The following is a 24024-nucleotide window of genomic DNA, read 5'->3' on the forward strand; positions in this document are numbered from 1 at the left end:
GAAAGAAACAGTTGTAATATTCTGTTTTGGACTTGCACATAGTTTCTTGGCATTTTTGGGGGCATTTGGTCAGTACTTATGTAGTGCAATGCAACCTTGTGGTTCTGTGGACTGATAATCAGTTCATTTAGGTTCCATGATTTCAGTACTAGGAAAGTGCTTCATCTGGCAGTTATTGCTGTGCACTCCGTTTCTTGAACTATGTGACAGTCGTAAGACGAGGCTGTAGGTGCACATGACTTGTATGAAGATAGAAGTGTATATTCACGTTCTGCAAAAAGAAAAACCACTTGACTCTTAGTTTTTTAGTAGTAACTTGGAGTACTGTATCAAGTAAATCAGTTTGCGTGAAAAGTCCATGCAAGCTCAGAGTAATAAAAAGATTGGAAGGGCTCTAGTAAGATTTTTGGTGGTTCTGGAAGTCTGTTCAGGTGAAAATAAGTGTTCAGTGCAAGCTAACTTTTTGGGTTATTTCATTTAGCAAGATTCTTTGAAGCTTTTGTATAAAGAAGTTGCTACTTACTGCTTTCTCTCCTTGGTAGCAGCGTGTAAATATGCTTGAGATATACTTTTTTTTTTTCCTCCCCCCATGTTAAGAGACTGTGTTTGAATAGCTTGTAATGATTTCACATAGAGGTTGTTGGTACTGGTATTTCACAAAGTGTAATGAAAGTTGTTTTAACATGCTGTGCTTTTGAAATATTTAAAAGATTGTATTAGCTAATCTCAAATTCAAACAGCTAGTTCTCTTTGGATGTGTAGAGAAGACTGTCTTCTGGGAAGACTTGCTCTTATATTCTCTGATTCCTTTTCCTCACAGAATTTGCTGTAATCAAATTCTGCTTTTTTTCCTTTTTTTTTTTTTTTGTATGCTTAAGAATACACTTAGCAGAGCAAGATTAATCTCTACTTGAGACATGCCCAAATAACATGGGAAAGGGGAGAGTATTCTGTAAGTGTCGGGTCTATCTTGGATTCAATCCGGTTACCAGAGACAATACAACATCAGTCTGCAGGCCATCAGTGCAAAATAAAACCATCTACTTTATTCCATCTCAACAAAAGCTTCTGCTCAGATCTTGCTGCTTGCAAAGCAAATGAAAATATTAACTGTAATGGTTTCTTGCCATCTAGAGAGAGAACAAATGAAAATTAAGAAGCCTATAATTTTTCTGTTTGATTCCTTTTTGCTATAAGATAGAAGTCCACTACCTGTTGTAGTGGCGGGTTGATGTGCTATTATTACTTGCCCTGATGCCTCACAAATGTTAACTTTTATGTAATCCTAATTGATTGTAGATCTTTAAGGAAAAGAATCTAGCTAGTCTTAATTTAATGCTTTGTGAAAAATACTGTGCCATTGTTGCTAACATGTCTGTTACTAGCAGAAAACTTATAAAAACTGTTTTGAAAGTAATCAAAGCTTCAGGTTCGGTAAAGTCAAAATGCCATGAGCAAGAAATGGAAAGTCTGGATGTGCGAATGCTTTTGAGGTTTTCTTATCCATTTACACATGGATTGCATGGATTTTACAGGATGACAAAACATTCTTGCTACTGTACATTGAATTTCCTGTGAAACTCAAGGGTTTACTACTGGCAACAGCTCAAGAGTAAACTAATGTACTAAAAAAGTAAACCGTATTTAAATGTAACCATAAATATATTTTTCTCTAACAATAGAAATGAATAGGGATTAACACCTTTCTCAGCAACACTGAAGAAATATTAGAGATGGGCATTATGCGCTCTGACTGTTCACTTAACGTCTAATTTGACTGAATGTGTAATGGGTGCCCGTTTTTACTTGATTTAATCTGTGTATGCATACAAAAAAAGCACTTAAAGGTAATGTCCACCTTGGATAAGAATGGGAGATTAATTTCTATTAAACATCTGTCTCTATCTCTTGTTAATTCTCCAATGCTGCTTGAGCTCCTTACATGCAGTTGATCCTGCTGAGTGAAACTTGTCACGGGTGGAAGCTAAATTTAGGCTTTATGGCTTAAATTTCCAGGATTAGAATACGGAATTGGTGGCAATTTAAAGTTACTGTACTTAAATGACTTAAACGACTTGAAGATTATTTTAAGTTTGAAATTTAATTGCTATAAAATGGAATCTTTTGTCTGTAATTTCTAGTGCCAAAAGAAAGCAAATATATCCATGTGTGTAAATAGTTAGGTTTTTTAACATGTATGATTATTCATAGTTGTCAATACAGGTTTTGTCCCTGTAAACAAGCATTATCTGAATCGATTTCTCAGTCATTCATGCCATTTGTTTGAATCTGTAAGCTTCTCTTTGTACCACTTTAAAACAGGTGCATAATGGTAGCACTTTGTTTATCCGATGCTGTTCCTGAATTTTGAAGCCATGTCTTTTTTTTTTTTTTTTCCAAAAGAAAACCTGAAATCACTTCTCTAATGTACCTTCAAGCTATCCTTCTATTTGAAGGAATTAAAGTACCTTTAACTGTAACTTGATGTTACCATTTCTAAGAGTCTTTTTCAAAAGAATCAGCTATTAGTCCCAAACTGCATCATCGGGTGGAGGTGGTAGCACTCACTTTTATGGATGGCAGGTGCCCATGGTAAAGGTGAGGTCACGAGTGACTCTGGAGCAAGAAGCTTGCTTCTGCAGGGGAGCACATCTTTGCTTAATCTCTTGCACTCCTTTTCCTAAATTAAAATAGGTTTTTCTAAGGCTTTTCTCTTGATCCCACTTCTCTGTGCTCTAGTGGAGGGAGTCCTGTAAGACCAACACCCAGTGCCTGCGAAATAGCATCACGTTGTGCAGCAGTGACCTTGCTGCTACTCAGAGGAATTCTGCAGTGCCCGAGGGCTGGAGCAGCATCTCCGTGTGCTGCCTCTGCTCCCCATGTGCTGCTGGCCTGGAGAACTGCTCTGGCTGGGCCTGGGAGCATCACTGGCACCTGGAGGAGTTGCCCTGCACCTCTGTGCTGACACTGGCCAGTGCCCGCTCAATGCCTCTTCCCAGCGGGATGCTGGAAGGCTGGATGGGCACTTTGTGCTTCTAGCGGTGACATTTCCTGGGGGACAGAGAGAGGTGAACAGAAGGGACAGCTGAACCATGTCAGGGCAGGGGGGGAGGCAGAGGGCTGCCAGCACAGCGAGATCCTCTTGGCCTCTGGGCACGCACATGCTGCGAGGGTTGGCTACTGCCAGCTCCATCCCTCCAGGCTGCAGGACTCATTCAGCCAAGTGAACCTTGTCCAAATCTTACAGCTCCCCAGGCTCCACACGCTGCCTTCCAGCCTCGCAGGGAGGGTACAAGACCAAAAAGAAAGAGGAAGCTCCCATGTGAGCACCCAACGCAGCAGTGGGCACCTTACTGAGCCAAGTGAAGCTTCAATCTACGCATGGGACGGCTTTGTCCACTGCTGCTCTGAAACTCTAACACCAACTAATTCATCTTTTCCCTTCCTAGTATTACCACTGAATGAACAGTCTAATTAAAATCATTCCTTAAACACTAAACAGAGCCTGGCCCGCATTACAAATAGCAGCAGGTTCCAGAAGGGTTTATATTAATCTAATGCACTAGCTTTATTAACAACAGGAGCGTGTTCAAAGGTTTTATAGAAGTCTAAGGCTTCATTAATTCAACTTGATTAAGCTAGATTTAAATTTTACATTTTCTGGTGATTTCCTTATACTAATTATTCACTTGTAGACTATTTACAAAGGGCTTATGTTATAAAAACGGCTCTAATTAAATAAAAGGAAAGCATTCTGTTTATTAGCCTATTTCTAAGTATGTATGCGGGAATACTATCAACTCTGGATGACTCCAGGGCTGAAAAAGCACATTAGGGCAAAAATAACATGCGGTGCTGCGGAGGAGGGATCTCAGGGGGAGGTTTCCACCACCTGAAGGCAGTGATGGTGTGTCTCACTCGATGGGAAGCCTGTAACACAACGTGGCACTGAGGCAGTGCAGCGGCATGGCGGTTTGGTAGTGATCCTGCCAATGGGCTTGGGTTATTTTGTCCCAAATATTCAGCTGAAGCAGCGTTGTCTTGATCCTGCCCCGCAGAGGGGCATCTCTACAGGGGAAAAGTTTTCACGGAGAGACTGGCAAAGTCCTTCCAGGGCAACACCGTCTCTAGAAGAGAGCTGGAGATTGCCCTACACGCAAACTGGAAACACCTGGTAGATCTGCCAGCGGAGATCTGCCCTCACAGCGCCCAGCTCCAGCCCGGAGATGTCACGAACCGAGCAGGGCCCGAGCTAAGATCTGTCACAGTGTCCCCGTAACGCCACTTTGCCACAAGCCCCCGGTGCTTGCGTGTCTGTGCCCGCGCAGGGGGCGGGAGGTACCTCGGTCTCCTCAGCATCCGTCCGCCGCGCTTCTCCTTCCCGCCGCCACCCCGGGCGTTCCCTCAGGGCGGGCGGAGGCGGCGGGCCGGGCCGGGCGCTGTGCGGGGAGGGGAGGAGGATCCCCGCTCCCTGAGGGCCGCCCGCCGGGAGTTCCTGGACCTGGACCCCGCGAGAGGGCGCTGGCGGGGCCGCACCGCTTCCCGGGAAGGCTGAAGTTTGAAAAAGTGCCGGTTGTTGGCGGAGCCGCACGGAGCGATGGCGGCGGGGAGCCCGCAGGTGAGCGGCTCGGAGGGCGGGGCGAGCGTGAGGCGCGGGGCATCGAGGCGTCCCGCAGCCCGGTTCTGGGGACCCTGTGAGGGTCTCCTCATTCTCCCGCCTGGAAAACTCAGCTCCGTGCTCCGCCGGAAGCACACGGCCACGGGAGGGGGCGGTGGGCAGAGAGGATTGCGGCTTTCCCCCAGGGACCGCGCCCCGGGCGCTGCGAGAAGCGGTGGGAGGCGGGGGGCTGAGGGCGGGAGCCCGGAGCGCCCCTCAGGGAAACGGGTTCTGTGCTGCGGAGGAAAACGGGGTCCTCGGCATGGGAGGGGCTGCGCGAGGAGAGTGGGCTGCACGGCTCCCCCCTGGGAAAAACGCTGGTTTCTGGGATAAGCTCCCGGCATAGGGGTATGCAGTCCTCCATGAGGCCTTTCGAGCCGAATCTGGGCAAGAAGTGATGGAGAGGCGGCACAAAGAGCGCTCCGTGCCATTGCTGCGGGTGTTCCCCATCCTGCAGCCGTACGGGCTCTCCGCTTGCCAAAAAACTCAAAGTTCAGTGTTGGAAAGGGGACCAGCTCCAGGCAAGATTACAATCGTTTTTTTTTCCAAACCAATTCGTGTTCTTTTCTTGTAAAGAGTGAATGTGATTAATGCGAGTCTGCCCGACGCGGGCCTCAGCACGAAGTTGCTGTGAAAGACAGGATTTAAAATGTCCTGGTGAACACGTGTGGTCTGCAGCGGGGATGCTCTCAGCACCGCTAGCTCGTTACATCAAACTGTAAATCAGTTTCCGTCTGTGGCGTGGCTCTGAAGGCCGGCTCTGCTCTGGGCGTTGTGCAGGTGGAGCTGGTGGCCAGGCTGGGTAGCAGGGGGGCTGCAATCCAGAGTACTAAGGGCAACTTGGGCTCTGCTGGAATCGTTGCTGGCTAGGAAGCAGTCTGGATGCTTCGGCACAGCCCGAGTGCAGCTGAACCCCTGGGTGAGTTCTAGCAGCCCTGCTAAAAGTACCAGAAGCAAGCTAATTTAAGCTAGCTGGGGTATTTCTGTGCAAGCTGTGAATGTGCGTCTGGATTGCGCTGGAGGCATACACTGAAGGGCTGACCTCTAGGAAGCCAAGAACAGCTGCACGTGGGCTGTGGCGGCATCCCAGCACCCCACCGACATTCCTCAGTCAGAGTGCAAAATGCATCAACACAAATGCAAATTCAGCTTTCTTCTCCTCCTCAGTAATAGAATGTTCTAGATTCCTGGGGCAAACTGTATCTATGTTAAGGCACTTCCTGCTCTACAGAGGGGAAGTAGGACCCAGTAAAACACACCATGCTTACATTCGAATTATATTTAGAAAATGAGTGTGGTGCATTCTGACCAGCTTCTGGCAGAGAGTGACTTGAAGGAAAACTGACCTGACAACTGCCCGGACTGTGCCTGTTCTCTGAATCAGTATCCAGGTTTCTGGACTCAGGACCCTTTGTCAGCATTAATCTTGCACCACCTATTTGTTCCATTGCTCCGGGCAGATTGAGAGGATGGATTGCTTACCTCCATTTGCATAGTTTGGATAAAAAATAAATCTGCCTGCTTTTTCTGATGTTTTGTTTTTTGTTTTTTTTTTTTTAATGCTACTTAACAACCAGCAAACTAATTTTAGTCACTTTTTGCAAGCTGGATAAAGAGCTTTTTGATTTTCCAACTTAGAGCTGGTAGAGGTTGCCTGTGACTCAGGAACTCCATGATTCAAGTTCTTCCTCGCGAAACCCGGGATGTTTTTCAAAGCTCTGGCTTAGTTCCTGGCTTTATTAATTGGGCGAGAACTTCCTGGACTCAGGATGTTAATCTGAACCTTTTTGTTTTGCTACCAATCTGAACAATTCCTATTATGGCTATAGCGTATCCCTCGCAGACCCAACTTGGTTTTAGGCCAAATTTAAAATAGATTTGTTTTTCCTTTTAGTTCTTTCATTATTTTGCTGTTAGGCTGAAAATGTACTGCAAACTGATTGAGGATGTTGGTTTGGGTCTTTGAGACGCGTAACAAAATGTACAAAGAGTGTGACTGAATAATCGTGTGTTTCTGTGTGAGTGACATAGGCTTTGGATGCACAGCACACTTAAAGTGCAGCAATGTACATGAGTAATGCAAAACCAGTGTGGTTTATTGTTGGAAATGTGGTCAGCCAATTAAAGAATATGAAAGCAAGTCAGGATTCCTGAGTTCTGTCTTTAGTCACTGATGGGTTGTGTGGTATCAAGTTGATTAGTGGAGTGGAGTTTGGCTGTGCAACTATTTCTTTTGCATTTAAGTGGGGAATGTGATGAGTAGTTCATGCTGGGTTGTTAAGGTATTAAATGCTCTAAATGCCAGAGAGCCAGCCCTTGTGCCGAAGAGAGAAGCGTAGCCTCTTGTTTTGATCTGTTTCTTTAGGTGTTAGCTAGCGTCCTGGATAAAGTTTTAAGAGCTCCTGTTTGAGTTCAGTGCTTGTTTGGTGAGTGAGATATACTTCTGCTGCTACTGCCTAGACTGTGCAGGTTCAAAGTTTGTATACAGAGCTCCTCTGTCCAGATCTGCTGCTGAGGCATATCACACCAGAACAAGGAGTATCGAAAATGTTACAGAACAAAGCCCAGAGCAACACATTAGTTGGTATGTGTCTTTGGACACATAATCTGTATTTACTGTATGGTACTAGTAAAACTTGATCAGGATGAAGGCAAATAGTGGCAAAGCTTTGATACTATAGGAACAAAGATTTATGTAGCTGTTGAATAACCAGAAGAAAAGTAAGATGGAGGTTTGTTTCCACTATGGTTTAAAACCAAATTATGGCACAGTATGATCAGGGTTGCATTTTGTCTTCTGGAATTTGAATCTAAGACTTGAAAACTTCATGAAAAGATGAGCTTCAGAATTTGTGCAAACCTTTTTCTAAATGAAATGAAAGAGTGGAATCTTGTAAAGGTATTGTTTTATCATTAAAAAGAAGGTTAAACTGTGTTATTTCTGAAATCCTCTTGCCCAATGTTGCTTGACTGCAGGGCAGCTGTCTCTTGCAGCTGGGCAATGGTGTGAACTTAATGGATCCAAGCTTCCAGCAAAAGCTGGAGGGGGAGAAGGAACTGCTTCGCCGTGCTATACAGAAAGAACTGAAAATTAAAGAGGGAGCAGAAAACCTGCGTAAAGCGACAACAGACAGAAAAAATCTTGCTCATATAGAGCATGTGCTGAAATCCTCCAACAGGAAACTAGAACAACTTCATTGGGAACTTCAGGAGCTCAATGCGAGGATTGTAATAACTGACAGAGAGGACAATAAGACAGGTATGCCATGGGTCACGATTGACAGGAAAATCTTGTGATGTTCCAATGCTAGCAGGGATTTTACCTCTTGGTATTCAGCTGATGAAATAATCTGTGCAGAAAAACGCTGGGAATGGGGCAACTGAGGTGAAAGGATTCACGCAACACAAGAGATTGGTGTAGAGGGAAGAATGCTGGTCAAGGACAATATTCAGGAGCAGGCTGCAGGTGAAATTGAAGGGTTCTGATTAGAGTTTCTGGGCAGTTGAACATTCAAGTCCCTTATGGGATGTGAATGAGCACAAAATTGAAAGAGTGATTGGTAGGAGTGGTTCACTGATTAAAAAAAAAAATACTTAGAAACTTAAGCTTCATTTGAAACAATATTTTGTAGTCAGTTTGGTAGAGAATAGAGACCTTTTTATGTGTTATTTTGTAGCTTAACCTTCTTTTGTAGAATCATTTAGAACTGCACAGTGAAATAACCCAAGAAAAGATGACTAATTATGTTGATGACATAGTTTGTACAGATGGATCCTTATCTCCTGACCCTTGTCTCTGGGAAAGAAACCCAGATCCCATGGCAAGGAAGGTTGAAGCTCTGAAAAAGCAGCTGCATGTTGAAATGAAAGTCAAACAAGGAGCTGAGAATATGATCCAGATGTATTCAAGTGCAACATCCAAGGTAAGCAGGAATAAAAAACAATTTGGGAATATTGATTCCTGGAATTAAATATATATTTAAAGTCCATATACAAACTCTCTCTGGTAATTGGTGTGTGAGAGAAATTAATCTGTGAAGCATACTTGACTGAATCCTAGCTCTGTGTTTTGGTCCTCAGCATAGTGACAGCAGATTATGGTACTGCATGGGACAGCCAATTATATGAAAATAACGTTGCAGCAAGTCTAATGCATAGATTTCAGGAATTGAAAAGGAATTGGATGGCACGTGTATCGTTTGTTGAGAGCTTAAGCTAATCTATAATTACTGGATGCGAGGACAAGGCTTTTCTGGAAGGCATGGTCTAGCAATTTTGATCCTTATGGCAGTTCTTCCATGGCTTATGCTGATTGTGCTTCTGCTCTTGAATGTTGCTTAATGGTATTAATGATAGAGTTGGGAATCGTTTTTATTTTTTTTTTTCTTTTTTACCTTAGCCACCAAAGTCCTTTTGTAGTCTCAGTGGAAAGTTCTAGGTAGATAAAGAGTTGCTGTAGGCACTCTCATTCATTCCTGAATGGATGGATGGATGGATGACCTTTTGGAAAGTCCTCTTCTTACCCACTACAAACTCTTCATGACTCGTTTGGTGTAGATGCTAAACTTGGATGACTGAATGCCAATGTAGATGTGTTAATACATCCAATCCCAGTGTTTGTAGTGGCTCTGTTTTAGAGGCAGATTTGAACTGGAATAAAGTATCTCATAGGAAGTGGCATGATAGAATTGCTATCTCTAGAAAATCTGTTCCAAGCTTGAGAAGGCAGTGAAGGTAGTACAAGAGGCACACTCAGTTGGTAACTTGAGGAAAATGAAGTTTAAAAGCATTGGTATTGTTCACTGAGTTGGTGTGATGTATTGATGCTGCTAAGTAATTTGGGATGGAGTTCAGCGTGTGATATCTCTTTATCTGAGAGAAATTTTCAGAGCTTTACTAGTTTCATATTCATCCCACTTACTGAGTTTGGCATAATCAAATTTAAAAGTCAAAGGATAATTAAAAAAAAATTCAAGCTTACTTCAGTTAGACCAGCAGTGTATGGGCGTGTGCCGTTCTGATTTACTCAAAGGTTATGCTCAAAAATACTGTAAGTACAACCGACTAGTGAACCACAAGTCTCAGTGGACGGCAAGATTTGGTATTAACTGACATATCTATAAGTTGTAGCAACTCATCTTTTTTGTTTTTCCCCTGGTGTCATAGTCCATCAAAGACTCCTTGGCCTGTCCTTTCTCTGTAAAAATTGAGATATTGATCTCAAAGTCCTTGATCCTCAGCATTGTCTCTTTTACATGAATGCTTATGTATGCTATTTCAGAATCGTTTCTATGATCCTTATTGCAGGTACCATCTCACCCCCCTAGCTGAACACATCACCATAATCTGTTTTTAATGAACATGGTCTTTTCTCTGCACATGCTTTCTTTTTGGCAGGAGCGGAAGCTGCTGGCTACAGCTAAGCAGATGCTTCAGGACAGTAAGACAAAGATTGAAATTATCCGCATGCACATTGTGAAGGTGTCTCAGTCGGCAGGAGGGATGGAAGATACAGTGGATCCAGCAGGTAGGGTGTTTTATGTAAAAGATGTGGCCAAAGCCTTAAGATCCAGAATAGTCTATTTTGATCCTCACTGTATTTTTATCTCCCAAATGCCCAGTGAGGCTGGGGACCACCATCAGTGCTGTGGAGCTGCGCATTGAGGAGCTGAGACATCGTCTGCGCATTGAAGCTGCTGTAGCTGAGGGGGCAAAAAATGTGCTCAAGATCCTAGGAGGGAGTCGGGTACAAGATCGCAAATTTTTGGCTGAGGTAAGCGCTTATTCAGGTCTTCTTAAGAGAGCAGTTGCATGCCTCAACATCAGTGATTTAGCCTGAATAGGCAGAAATAACCAGAAGTTATGAATTTGGCAAATTCCTGAGTGTCTGTGAGAACAGACTGTTTGGGATCACTTTATCTTTTAGGGATAATAATCCTTGCTTTGGTGAAATTACTTAGGAATGTTGGAAGTGACACCAGTGGGGCAGTCAGGATCTGTGGGAAAATATTCCCTCAAGTCCTTTGTTATTAAGATGTTATCAGCTCTTTTTTTTTGAGACCAACTCTAGTTGTTCATAAAGGAATAATAGTACGTGGACTGGAGCTGTTCCTTTGAAAACTTCTGCCTGCTTTCTGTTCTACTTCATATTGCTAGGCTCAGGGTCGTTTGCAAGAGTCCTCTCAGAAGATTGACCTGCTGCGCTTGTCCTTGGAACGTCAGCTTTGTGGGCTTTCTCCAGATCACCCGAAACGAGCACTCATCAAGCAGGAATTAGTGAATACCTCCTCCCTGGGAGCTCAGCATGGCATTATCCAACCCACTTCAGTTGTCAAGCCTACAGCCCTTACAGGTATGTAAATCCTGCGTGGCATGTTGCTGTGGAGAAGATGAAAGAGAAAATAAGTTGCAGTTCTTCTAATTGTTGTAAGCCCTCTTGTTACATGGACATTTGATCTTCTGTGAATGGGGCTTATTTTTTCTAGGCCAGTAAAAGTTTTCTGACTATATCAGTTAGTAGTCGATTGATATATTAAATCTATTCAATCTATTAAATAGGCAATTGGACTTGTTGATCTCTGTATGTCCCTTCCAACGGAACTGTTCTATACTATGTTATTCTAACCTGGGGTAGATTTAAGCTATTAGCCAAAGAATAATGAATCTGAGAAATTCTTGGACCCCTGTGAGAATAGACTGACTGGAATCACTGTTGTCTTTTATGGAATAACATTCTTTACTCTCCTAAAATTCCTCAGGAACGTTGGAAGTGAGATTGATGGGATGTCAGGATCTATTGGAAAATGTTCCAGGACGTTCTCGGGTGGCTGGTTCTTCCCCTGTCTGTGGCAGCCCAAGTGATTTGAGGTCCTTTTCCCGAACAAGAGTTGGCCTGGGTATCCATGGCCGTGGTGTTGCAGGAAAGTCCCTGCGAAATGAAGAGCTATGTAGTGAGTATGAGGTTCTGTGTTGAGATGTGATTGGCGCTTGGGGGCAGGAAGCTTCTCTTCTGAGTACTATGTTAGCCTAGAATGAGACTGCAAAACTAGGAGAGAGAATGATTCACATTATACCTAATCCTCCTAGCTATCTCATGGAAATTATATTTGATTTGGGATAGCCACCTTCAGCATGAGAAATTTATCTTTAGTTTTATAGCGGTGTAAAAGATTGTAATCCACGTTTTCTCCTTTGTCCAGATGAAGTCCTTGCTGTGCTCAAAGTGGACAATATAGTGGTTGGCCAAACAAACTGGGGACCAGTTAATAACCAGGCATGGGACCAGAGTTTTGTCATTGAGCTAGACAGGGTAAGATGGTTTAAGATTTCCTGGGTTGTGTTTGTTTTTCCATTTCACCTTGCACAATTTGCTCATTTAGTTGCAACTCCTTTTGATTCAACTCTGTATTGGCACTGTCCCCATGTTCTTTTATGTACCAGTTATCTTAGTCTTCCCCTCAAGGCAGTGCATCTCTGGCAGAAATTCAGCCTGAACAACATCTGTTGTCCTTTGCTCTGTATCTGAGCAGTTTTATTTTGTCTTACCAGTAAACTGACTCTAACAAAGAATTCTGAAACATGGAGCAAAGACAGCTATCTCCAAAAGGTTTTGTAGCTGGAAAGATCTGAAAACATCAGAGGCAGTAGAGGAACAGAAGGATTAGGAAGTTTCTTAACAGCATAACTGAATTTAACAGCAGCATGTGTGTAGCATGTCCAGATCATGGGACAGTATGTAACTCTTCTGCTTTTTTGTCTCCTCCACCAACCACCCATTCCCTCTAGTCTCGTGAACTTGAAATTTCAATTTATTGGAGGGACTGGAGAGAGCTCTGTGCAGTGAAGTTTTTACGTTTGGATGATTTCCTCGATAATGAACGCCACGGGATGTGCCTCTTGCTTGAACCCCAAGGAATACTTTTTGCAGAGGTAGAAATGTCGACTTTGTTTCTTTTTCAGAGAAATCTGTCTGTTCAGGGTGCCTGCCCTGAGAGCAGTTGTTCAACTCGGTATACAAGGAACAAAAGGAGCAATAATCTAGAAGGGTAGAGTGACACCTGAAATACTTTGGTGTCATATCGCATATATGAATAAGGAGCAATGTGATATTATAAGACATACCCTGAAGTGTCACTTCAGCTACTCCTCTGTAATTGTGTGTGTGCACTGTGAGAACCGTTGTTTTTTTTATTTGCTTTCATTATGAATCATTGGTGACACTTTAATTAGGCATAGGGCTTAATGGTCAGGTTTGAATTACACAAACTATAGAATCAGAGTTCCAAATTCCCTCTGGGTATACTTATTTTATCATCTTTCTGAGGCTAGTAATAAAGAGTTAAATGCCGTCCATGAAGAGATCATCCAGATAATCCTTTACATGCTACAGTACTTACTTCTTTGTGTTGTGATGAAAGATCCCGTGGTTAACTTTCCAAAAGCAGGATCTTGACCTTATCTACCAGAATTTGCCTCCTGTCCTTTGTGTTTAGTGGTTGACTTACTTTTTTTAAACTTTTGTACCACGGACTGCTACTTTTTTTTTTTCCCCAACTTCCAAGTGGCTGCATTATAAAGCAGCTTTTAGTGTATAGCTTTATGAGTTAGATTAATTTTGTTTAGGATATGAATTGGTCTCAAGTTTTTAGGTTTTCTGCATTTCAGGTAGCAGAAAATTCCAACTACGGTTGAAATAACAAATGTTTAGACAGTGAAGCTAGAATAACACAATCTGGAATCTGTGGGAGTGACTCCTAGCTTACCAAAAAGATTTGAATGGAGAATTTGATGAGAGGGCACATGTGTGCAAGATTGCATTCAGAGTGTAAATGCAGTATCTTGAAAAATCCCCTTTGCTTCTGTGACAGGTGATGTTCTGTAATCCCGTCATTGAGAGAAAGCCAAAACTGCAGCGACAGAAACGTATTTTCCCCAAACAGAAAGGTAAGCTACTATAGAACTGACTATCTAGGGTGTGTGGGTGAGGGCAGGAGTTTGCACAAGTAGTCTGACGTGCACTCCTATCTCATTAAATTTGTGAGACGTATTAAAATGCTTGTTAATTACTGTGTGTAAGTAGGTGGACTTTATTATAATGTTAGAATGTTCAGTCACAAAAAACGCAGGCTGTCTGGTTGCAGCGTAGTGTATAATGTGATATTTTTGCAGTGTTTCTATTCACAGTTCCCAGTGTTAGGAAGATACAATTACTACTATTTAACAGACTTCTTAGCAAGATCTAGGACTTGAGCTATGCTAATTTGGCCAGCAATGTTGTTACTGATGAAAGAACAGGTATTGGAAAACTTAAATTGTAGAAGACTGTAGCATGAACAGGCTACTATTGTCTGTCAAGGCTTTGGAGTTGGCATGTCAGCCTAGGGGCTGGGATAACTTGCATACTTTCTTTTTTGTCCGCAATTTTTTTTTGCCTGTGAAGCTGAGTAAGGTAAGACTTTACATACAGAGGACTCTTGGCAGTGGGGATAAATTAGATTTTATATTTATGTTCTTTTGGAGGTGGTAAAAATAATAAAAAGATCCCAAAAGCTTTATACGGTTCTTGAGATATTTTCAGAAGCTTTCTGTTAACGGGCTGAATGATTAAAATACAGTGTACAAGTAGAAGAAAACTTGGCTTAAAATAAGATAATTAAAAAAAATATTTTATGAAGCTTGTGCCTGAGGATTGTTATGGTATTATATGGATCTATTTCATCATCATTATTAGACTTTATTCCCTTAAAGGAATCTTCGTTCTCTCTCAGATGCACTACTATTTTTCCGAGTAAGCCCACAGGTGTTTGGGTGATAATGGTTGCTGAACAATTCATCAGACTGTAATCCATGCATTGTAATCTCAGTGGTGTTTTGACCATGACTCCTGCAGGGAAAGAATTTCTCCGAGCTCCTCAAATGAACATCAACGTTGCTGCTTGGGGTCGCCTGATGATGAGCTTCCTCCCTCCATGTAGTTCCATTAGCACTCTGAGTCCCCCACTTCATGATTCCATGCATATGGATTTCTCTCCAGTTCCCCTACAAAATCATGTTGACTCAATAACCAAGCTGAGTAGGTAAGTCACGTTCTGGGTATTGCTGTATGACAGTCTGGAATGGGCATAGAATACACCTTAAAATTATATTGCACCTTACTAAGGTGGAAGAATGTATTGATATGAAAATTGTGTCTGTAGAACTTAATTCAGGATTTTAAGAAAAGCTGATGCTGCCTAAAATGAAGTGGGTTTGGTGGGTTGTTCAGTATTCTGTGATTCCCTCTGATTTATTGTTAGCCCTGAACCAATGTCCAAAATTGCTGTCCTAGCAAGCAGTGTGTTCCAGAACCAGGGGAATTTCAGCAACTTTATTTTCCTCTGCAGTGAGAACTGTGGGTATAAAAGTGGTCATATGCACTATGAGGCAGAAAAAATAAAGCAGATTTTCAAAAGGAACGTGAGTCTAATCATCAACAACTTAATAGATAGTTTTTATTTATTTAGAAGAGCATATTTCCTGTTGATACTTCACAGACGTGTGGTGTGAATGGAATGGTCCTCTTGTCCACTGTATTGGACAGAAACTTTGCTTACATGTTAAAGGTGATACATTTGTGTTTCTATACAGTGTTCTGCTCCAAGGCAATCTCTTTTATTTTTTTTCTTACAAATGCAGTGACTTCCCTGTGGCTAAGCTTACGTATGATGATGAAGCACCACCAAAGCCTCCACGTCTCTTTCTGATGGCCAAATCCAAAGAACCAACGCCATCTCCTGCAGACTCTCCGGTAATTTGGGCCAATAGGGAGACTTTTATTTGTTGGTCAATATTCTTTCAAGGCCCAGTTCTAATTTGTTTTATTACTGGAGAAATTAGCTGTACTTCAGACAATTGCCTCCTCATTAGCTGAGCTGATTGGTCTCTGAGGTTTCGAAGTCCAGTAAGCTATTTTGGCATAGAGTCTTCACAAAAGTCTTGCAGCTCTTTTTTAATTACATATTGCTTTTCTTGCAAAATGCAAGATAGGTCAGCATTGGGAGTTCAGGGCAGAAGTACAGAACAGATGACTGCATGAATGAAGAGTAGGGCTCAACAGGATTTTAGGACCAGATGAAATTGTTTGTCATTAAAGAAATTGGGCAAAAGGAGACAAGAGCTCTCCTTTTCTGAGAGAAAGGAGCAGGAAGGTTGTTCTGAGTGATATAATGCCTAGTGGCTTGTGTTCTACCATGTCTAATCTTTTTTTTCTTCCTCTTTGACAGTAGAGGAGACTGTGTTCTCTAATCACTATAGCTCTTTTAGGGACTTGAAATGCCTTTTTTTCTATAAAGAGAATGTTTTTTTTTCCCTAGACTTTTAAAAACTTACACGGTACTAGTTTTGTGTAGCCACAGACAACCTTTGTTCATGCTGCTTTCCTCCAAGAAGTGAAAAACTTCAAATACTTGTCGTGCTGTATCGTTACACCAGAGGAAATTTGGATGAGGGTGTTTACACCTGATTTGGTGGTTCCAGAGAATAACATACTGCAACTTTCTCTCTGTTCCTAGTGTCTGAAGAGGCTGCATGTTGAGGAGAAGACTTGCAGCTCTGCTTTAACAGAATTTGCTATCCAGGCATCTCCAAGGTAACAGTGGGCAGCATAAGATGTCTTGGGTCACAGATTAAAGAAGCTCTGGGCTGAAATTTTTGAGCGTACAGTACAAAAATTCTACTAAAGATGTGCTTTGGTTTCTTCAACAGCAGATTCTTAGTGCTGAGAGTGGATAATACCATGAAAAGTCTGCTCTGAACTTTACTTCTCCAAGCATCTGCTGCACCTTACTTGCTCATTAAACCCCATTACTTAGCCTATTAATAGCCTTTACAATGTAATAACCGATGTTAGTAGAAACTAAAGTGGCTTAACTGTCTTCCAGTGCTTCCTTGTGTTTAAAGTTTTATAGTATAGTTCATTTAGGCATGCCAAAGTAGAATTATAAGAAATGTATTTAAGAAACACTCTTGGCACCCCTTTCACTCTTTTGTTTTCATTGATATGCAAGATAAAATGTCTCATTCCATAGGGAGGCATAAAACAGGAAGTTGTTTATAGTCTGTAGCAGTTACATATGTATCTTGTATATGGAAAAGATACACAGTAGTATATATACCAAAAACAGGAAAAGTGAAAAATTGCTGTTGTTGAACAAACACTGACTGAAAAAGCACAAATAAGATGTATCTAAGCTGATCTTGAAGTTCAGATCTTAGAATATTCTGATAACTTCATCATCACTTTTGAGGGGTCCCATCTTCAAAATGCTGGAGTCAGGATGCGTTCAGACATTACTTTACCTTCTCTCTGAGAAAGCTGAGGAGGGAGTTGGGTCCTTCATGAGTCCCTTCTGAGCCCTTCATTTCACTCACTGGAGAAGTATAGAGAGCATCTGCTGCCTTTTAAAGGTGGTCCTGGTGTAAAGCTTTTGAGGGGTGGGTGTTTTGTTTTTTAAATTATTTCCAAGCAATTCTGCAATCTGAGTTTCCTTGGTAACACCTTGTAGCTGATATAATGTTCTATAGAATCTCTTTATTCAGACATGCTTTTTTTCTCTTTTTCTCCAGCAATGTCTTACGTCTGTTGTCTCCCTTTGTTTCATTTTCAATTCCTGTTTGAGAACTTTTCTTATTATTATTCCATTGTCCTCCTGATGCTTGATATATATGTTCATGTCTGATTATCACAACTGCTGATGAGCCAGCTGAAAGGAGTGTTGGCAAATTTGAATTTTACTCCCCCAAGGATGGGAGATGCGGGAGAACTAATTCCATTACGGGAAGTAACGGAGAGAGCAAGCCTCAGAGAGGCAGAATTATTGCTCTTGTTGCCCGTACAGATGGAAGGTAGAGACTGCTACCACTAGGAGTGGTTTCCTTACCTGATAGTTACCTGATCCTTTCTTCAGTGGCAGAACAGCAGGCCTAACTTCTCAAGATTTCAGCCTAGGTGGCTGATGCAGGTGTTCACTTTGCCTTTTTCTGTACTGAGCTGCTTCTCCTTACACAAATACACACTCATTTGCGTTCTGTTTCTGCATCTTTTGCATGTTGTCTCAGCAAATCTTGTTTGTTTGTCTTCAGGAAAGGGGCAGTTCATCTTGAGGATTTTCACTGCATCGCCATGCTGGGACGTGGCCACTTTGGGAAGGTAGTGTCAAAGTGCTCTCTCTGCGGAGGGCGGTAGGGCTGCGGTTGTGAACATGGGCCTCTGCCTCAGAGTGTGAATGGAAATGTTGCAGAGATTTGTTGCACTGTGAATATACAAAGCAAAACCACAAGCAGCTGGTACTCCTGATAACAGCGAAAACTCCTGAAGATTCGTGGCTTCAAAACCTGGAGGAAACCCTCCAGGGAGTCCCAAACCATCTAATAGAGCACAGCATCACCATTCTTTTCGTTATCACTGTGATCACTAGTGGAATAGCATAATTCCCACAAAGTGTGTGTATAGGTGCTTGCTGTAAGAGCATTGAGGTGCTTTTAAAACACAGGACCAACTGCAATACTGCTGGTTCTGAAAAGACCATAACTTTCAGTGACGTCTTTCTGGACTGCAGCAGAACAAGGAGTAGGGAAAAGTGCTCCATTTTTAGAGCTGCTTGAGCCTGGTTTGAAGAATGACTGTCTGAAGTGGATGGAAATAGTTTTTGTCAATGGGAGTCAAAGTAATCCGACAAGGAAATAACAGATTTATTTGGAGTACAGCATTTCTGTTGTCTTTCAGGTATTGTTGGCCCAATACAAAGCAACCGGGAAGCTGTATGCTATCAAAGCCTTGAAGAAAAAAGATATTATTAGGAGAGATGAAATTGATAGGTGAGCTTTGTTTAGAAGTGGTACAATTGCCAGTGATATATTATCATGCCTGTAATGAACTGTTAGAAGGTCTGATATGTACTAGTCTTGGTACTGTTAATGTTAAGGGTGACCTTAAGGCTGGGGTAACTAAAATCAGGAATAAGGGAATTTACAACAGCTCTACTTTCTACCATCTGGTGCAATAATACACACCTGAAGAACAGTCTAAAATTCAAGGTTTGGAAGCATGCAAGACAAATATTGTAATAGACCATACCTTTTATTTCTGTATCATAAGGGGTAAAGATTTTCATCTTCATTCTGTCTTTCTTGAAACAGGCTTTTCTGCCAAGTTTTAACGCTGACATTTTAATTCTTTGAATCCTGGCAGCTTGAACTGTGAGAAGCGAATATTTGAGGTGGTCAATTCTTCTGATCATCCATTCCTTGTGAACATGTTTGCATGTTTCCAGACACCTCACCATGCTTGTTTTGTGATGGAATACACTCCAGGAGGTGATCTTATGATGCGCATACATGAAGATGTCTTTCCAGAGCGTACAGCGCAGTGAGTTACAATTAGTCTAGTTTCCAGGCATTGTAAATGTTTAACTCAGTTCTCATATATCTTTCCTGATAACTGTTCCTCTTTGCTAGGTTTTACACAGCCTGCGTGATCTTGGGACTCCAATTTCTGCATGAGAAGAAAATTGTTTATAGGTAATGCAGCGAAAAGTCAGATATAAGACAGTTCAGCAACTTGAAAGTTTTTTCTTGTAGCTACATCTCTGGAGCTAACTATCTTGCTGAGGTTTCTAATCTTTCTGTCTGTCTTTATTTTTCCCATCTCCTGTTGCTGTCAGCATGTTCATCACACGGTGAATAAAGTCATCTAAAAGCTATTCATCTGAGACGTTGTAGATGTATCATCCTCTGTAACGTGTCAGTACATTCTGGTGGCACCTGTAACTCAGTGCTTTCTTTTTTACTTGGACAGTTGAATAACTTGTCATGCTATCATGGGATGTTCTTTTCACAGCAAGTAAGCCCCACCCAGCTCTAAGTGCTTTGTGAGGCTTTTATTAAGAGGAAAATGACAGTAAGTTGAGGGGAATCTTCCAAATAATACATGGTTTAAACTGAATGTAGATATTTATTCTCTTTATTAACATTTAGTTTCTGCCTCATGCAAAAGACTCTGTTGGATGGCAGTCCTCAGACTTCATCTGCCATTTTCTTCACCCCCTTCTTTGCCTACAGGGACCTGAAATTGGATAATCTGCTTTTAGATGCTGAAGGATTTGTGAAGATTGCAGATTTTGGACTGTGTAAGGAAGGTGAGCTCCTTTGATGAAGCCAATATTGAACCATCAGAACAAAGTTTAGGGTCTGGGCTTTGTTAAGGTGTTCACAAATACGAGTACCAGGTGGCTGCATGTAACTTCATCTCCACTTAAAATAAATATGTATTCATCTCTACTTAAGCAAATGCCACCTGTCTGGCCATGATGACCTTGGGAAGAGTACCCTTTGCTCTTCAGGAACCTTATGAAGGAGTTTACAATGTACTTCTTTGCTGAAAGAAGCCAGGATACAGGATGCTGCAAGATATGTACTTAAGTAAATGAGCAGTGGAATCCGCAGGTTTTCTGGATTGAGTTGTTTATTTAAGCATTGTCTGAGTTGTTATTCAGAGTTGTTGAGGACCTGAGGTATCATACTTTCTCATTAGTATTTACAAGCCCTGATGAGAGCCCTTGCACAGTTAACAACAACAAATTATCAAGAGGTGATCTATTGCTTCCAGAAGATGTGGCTGCATGTGATCTACTTAGAAGCATGTGCTGGATTTTACAGGAGTGTTCTTGTCCTACAGGAATAGGCTTTGGAGATCGCACAAACACCTTCTGCGGTACTCCGGAATTTCTGGCTCCAGAAGTCCTCACAGACATCTCATACACTCGGGCAGTAGACTGGTGGGGACTGGGTGTACTCATTTATGAGATGCTTGTTGGTGAGGTAAGACCACATATCTTTTAGAGAATCTTATCAAGCAATCTTGGGCAGAGCAGTACCTGACCATGTGAGATAAAATTTTGATGAAAGTAGCCGACTATTTAGTAGTTATTATAATAATGTAGTATTTAGATCATTTTTCTTGTGCTTGCCAAATAGTAATCGATCTGTACAACTCCTCACTATTCTTGTTCCTATATATTAGCAAGGAATGGGTGCTATGTATGTTAAATAAAAAAATGTCACAATTGCAGTCACCATTTCCTGGAGACGATGAGGAAGAAGTCTTTGATAGCATTGTCAATGATGAAGTCCAGTATCCACGATTCCTTTCATCGGAGGCACTTTCTATAATCCGTAAGGTAATGGGTTTGAGAGGTCTCTGGGAGCCTGAGGAATTTGTATTTTACTATAAGTGGATCCAGAGGAACTCTGTTAGGACCAGTTACCATCTGTGTGTGTAACCTATAGCTGCCTACAGAGACGAGGAAACATTTAAAATGTATGTGTATTATTCCTTCTCTTTACATAAATGTTATTCTTCTGCTTAAGAATGGCTAAGGAAGCTTCTCACTGAGGTCTGTTGCTGTAAACTCTGAAATAGAGAAGTGCTGATTCAAAAACAGAAGTATTAGAGTCATTCAGTGAAGGTGGCTTGATTCAGAATGTAACCTGGTAGTTACAGGTGCACAACTGAGATGCTACATGCAGTTTATAGTGGGTAGGTTACTGATGTTGGCAAGTTGTTCACAAGGAGCTGAGCTATTACTAGCAGTTTGACTTTGCTGCAGAGAAAGTGAATGAGAAGATACTGAGGAGCTGGTCCATCTCTTTTAGTTTTTTCTCCCCAGAACGTTGGTTTTGTCCATCTTTGTTCCAGTTATTTAATTTTGAACTGATCTTTCCTGCAGCTTCTTCAAAAATGTCCAGAGCGTAGACTAGGAGCAGGGGAAAAAGATGCAGAAGAGATTAAAATCCAGCCTTTTTTTAAGGTAGGAATTCACTTTATTTCTTCCTTCTTAGCTCTCGTATTTGAGATGAGAGTGGTTTGCTTTCTGTTGGTATTGAGGCAAATTTCCATTATTTCTTGCTGAGATCTTAGTGGCAGCTTCTGTTGCATCTCATTGCTCTATTCAGGCATTAGTGTTTCAGTTTATGTTGGCAGTGGCACCCCCTAAGTGTGTTTTCTGGGATCTGTAAGCTTCTAGGGCCAGCTTGTTACTCCAAATTGTGCTGCTTCTATGTACGAATATACATTTGTTTTAAGCCATCACCAAATACTCCATTATAAATCAAACTGCAGCAGTCAAAGGTGTGGTCTAGTGATGGCAGACACTGCCAGTCAGTTTAGTTGATGGCACCTACATTTGCAGAATATACAAAAGTCCTAAGAGAAACTGAGAAATGTGCTTTGAGTCAATGGCATGTGTTTGCTCTAGGCAAGGGTGTTACCATTCCTCCAGGTGCTACTGAATCTCTATACTACGTGGCCTACACCAACTATGTTGTTTGCTTTGGCATGTTTTTTCCCTTCATTTTAACTTCACATTTCATAAATCACGTCAGCCTGGCCTGTTCCCTTCCTTCTCTTACAGGAAATGGATTGGGATGCTTTGTATGCCAGGACTCTGAAGCCCCCTTTTGTGCCCACTTTAAAAGATCCAATGGACATTAGCAACTTTGATGAAGAGTTTACATCACAGAAGCCAATTCTGACTCCTCCAGAGGAGGTTGCTCTCCTAACCCGTAAGGAGCAGGCTGTCTTCAAGGACTTTGACTTCGTCTCCAAACAACTTTTGTATGCTTGATTCCTGTGCTATAAGAAAAATGAACAAATTGTTACCATCTTGAGAGGGCATAGAGAGGACTTGGCATGGGCAACGGAAAAGTCAACAAACTTCATAGAAGGAGTAGTGGTGAAGTGCCCTTCAAGCTGAGTTACTCTACTGTGTTTTTTTCAGCCTTGCTTGTTGGAGGAATACTGGATGTGAATTACCTTTGAGAAGTTCACTTTTGACTGAATGTGTCTTCTGCTGCCATTGAATACCTAGAGTAATTTGGAATTTAATCTGGACTTAATGAAATCAAGTCATCTCTGCATCCCAGGTTACTCTTTACATAGAGCCTAAGTAAGTAACGCAGCTCTTTTAGGTTACATAATCCCAGGGAGAATGGCCGCTTCTCACCTGTTTTATGGAAGAGATATGCAGTATTCCTTCTTTGTAATGGTTTTATACCTGTGCCTACTCGTGTGTACGCCAGAGAAGGAATGGATTTTAACACAACTGAGGTAATGTGTTTCAGTTTGGTAATGATCCAAGTGATGTATCTTAAGTAAAAAAAAAAGTCTCTTTATACTTCTTTCAGGATGTGAAACCTTAGCTATTGTTTTTAATAATATAAAGAAGCCACAATTTTGCACATGCTTTCTTTCTTTCATTCTTTTTTTTTTCTTTTTTTTTGAAATAAAGATATTATTCCTTATGATGAAATTTCAGCTTTTCATCTCCTTGGTGCTAGGTGAATGTTTCAGATCAGTGCTACCCAAACTAAACTCAGCAGACAGGATTTTATTTTTCTCTGTAAATGACATGGTAGTATGTTTTTTCCTTCCATCTCAAGTTGTTGGTGTACATATTGCATGGTATGATCAGTTGTCACATCCAAATGATTGCAGCTGTCCCTCTGCAGTTGTTTATCAATGTCTATATCTTATATCTTCTTTGGAATAGTTAAATATTGACAGTGTTAGTACTGGAAAATTGGGATGTTTAAGCTGATCTAGTTTGCCTAGCAACATATTTTGTAATTAAACTTGGTTAGATGCATTTTCTTCTCTTAAATTCATAATGTGAGCTAGTTGGGCAAAAAAGGAAAGCATATATAGAAATGAAGCATTCCACTGAAGACAAGTAGGGACACAAAGCTCTTTCGGTTTTCTTCAGTAGAGGTAGACAGAAGTTGAACTAATACAATTGTGCTATTTTTGGAGATAAGGATAAGAAGCAGCTTGTGAGTTGCCTGGGTTTAAATGCCTCAGAATTCAGAGACATTTAAGAGCTTTAGTAAGAGCATATGTTTGTGGAAAACAAATAATTCACTCTGAACCTTGTTTCCCTATTTTCAGAGCCAAGTATAACTGCTGCTGAAAGTTCCAGGATACAAACATACTTTCAACCTTCTGCTCTGCACCATTTAAAGCAGGATACACATCTTCCTCTCCAATTGCATGTACTACTTGGCTTGCTTATGGCCCTGCAGTTGTTTTGTGATTTCCATTTTTTTTTTTTTAAGGTGAGGACTTCTTTAGAGTGTTAAGCACAGTGGGTTGCTAGTTCAGGTGAAATGAAGAAGCTGAGTTTCAGAAAAAGAGGCAAAAAGAAACAAACAAGGTGTATTAATTATTTAATACTTTTATAGTAAAAATACTGTAAACTACAATCCCAGTGCACATACAAGAGAATTACCAAAGAGCACAACGCTGTGTTTTGAGCTGTATTACCTGCTGACAAATT

The 24024-nt window shown here is 41.4% G+C and overlaps 1 protein-coding gene across 3 annotated transcripts; it reads left to right on the forward strand.

Annotated features, from left to right (window-relative positions):
- On the forward strand, nt 4482-23769 carry PKN3 (protein kinase N3). 3 transcript variants are annotated; one of them, XM_021414322.1, is made up of 22 exons: nt 4482-4618; nt 7634-7916; nt 8417-8580; nt 10055-10184; nt 10279-10430; nt 10814-11009; nt 11416-11607; nt 11857-11966; nt 12443-12586; nt 13525-13600; nt 14547-14733; nt 15332-15443; nt 16207-16283; nt 17777-17843; nt 18420-18511; nt 18885-19061; nt 19151-19213; nt 19754-19830; nt 20370-20512; nt 20764-20871; nt 21421-21501; nt 22105-23769. In XM_021414322.1, exons 1-22 carry the CDS (start codon nt 4598-4600, stop codon nt 22315-22317), a joined length of 2865 nt encoding a protein of 954 aa, XP_021269997.1. In that variant the 5' UTR covers nt 4482-4597; the 3' UTR covers nt 22318-23769. The 3 variants fall into 3 exon arrangements, with proteins under 3 accessions (XP_021269997.1, XP_021269998.1, XP_021269999.1); XM_021414323.1 differs by having other exon boundaries at nt 4509-4618; nt 7652-7916; XM_021414324.1 differs by having other exon boundaries at nt 4534-4618; nt 7837-7916.

This window comes from Numida meleagris, chromosome 16 (genome assembly GCF_002078875.1).
Source record: "Numida meleagris isolate 19003 breed g44 Domestic line chromosome 16, NumMel1.0, whole genome shotgun sequence".
Classification (NCBI taxonomy): domain Eukaryota; kingdom Metazoa; phylum Chordata; class Aves; order Galliformes; family Numididae; genus Numida; species Numida meleagris.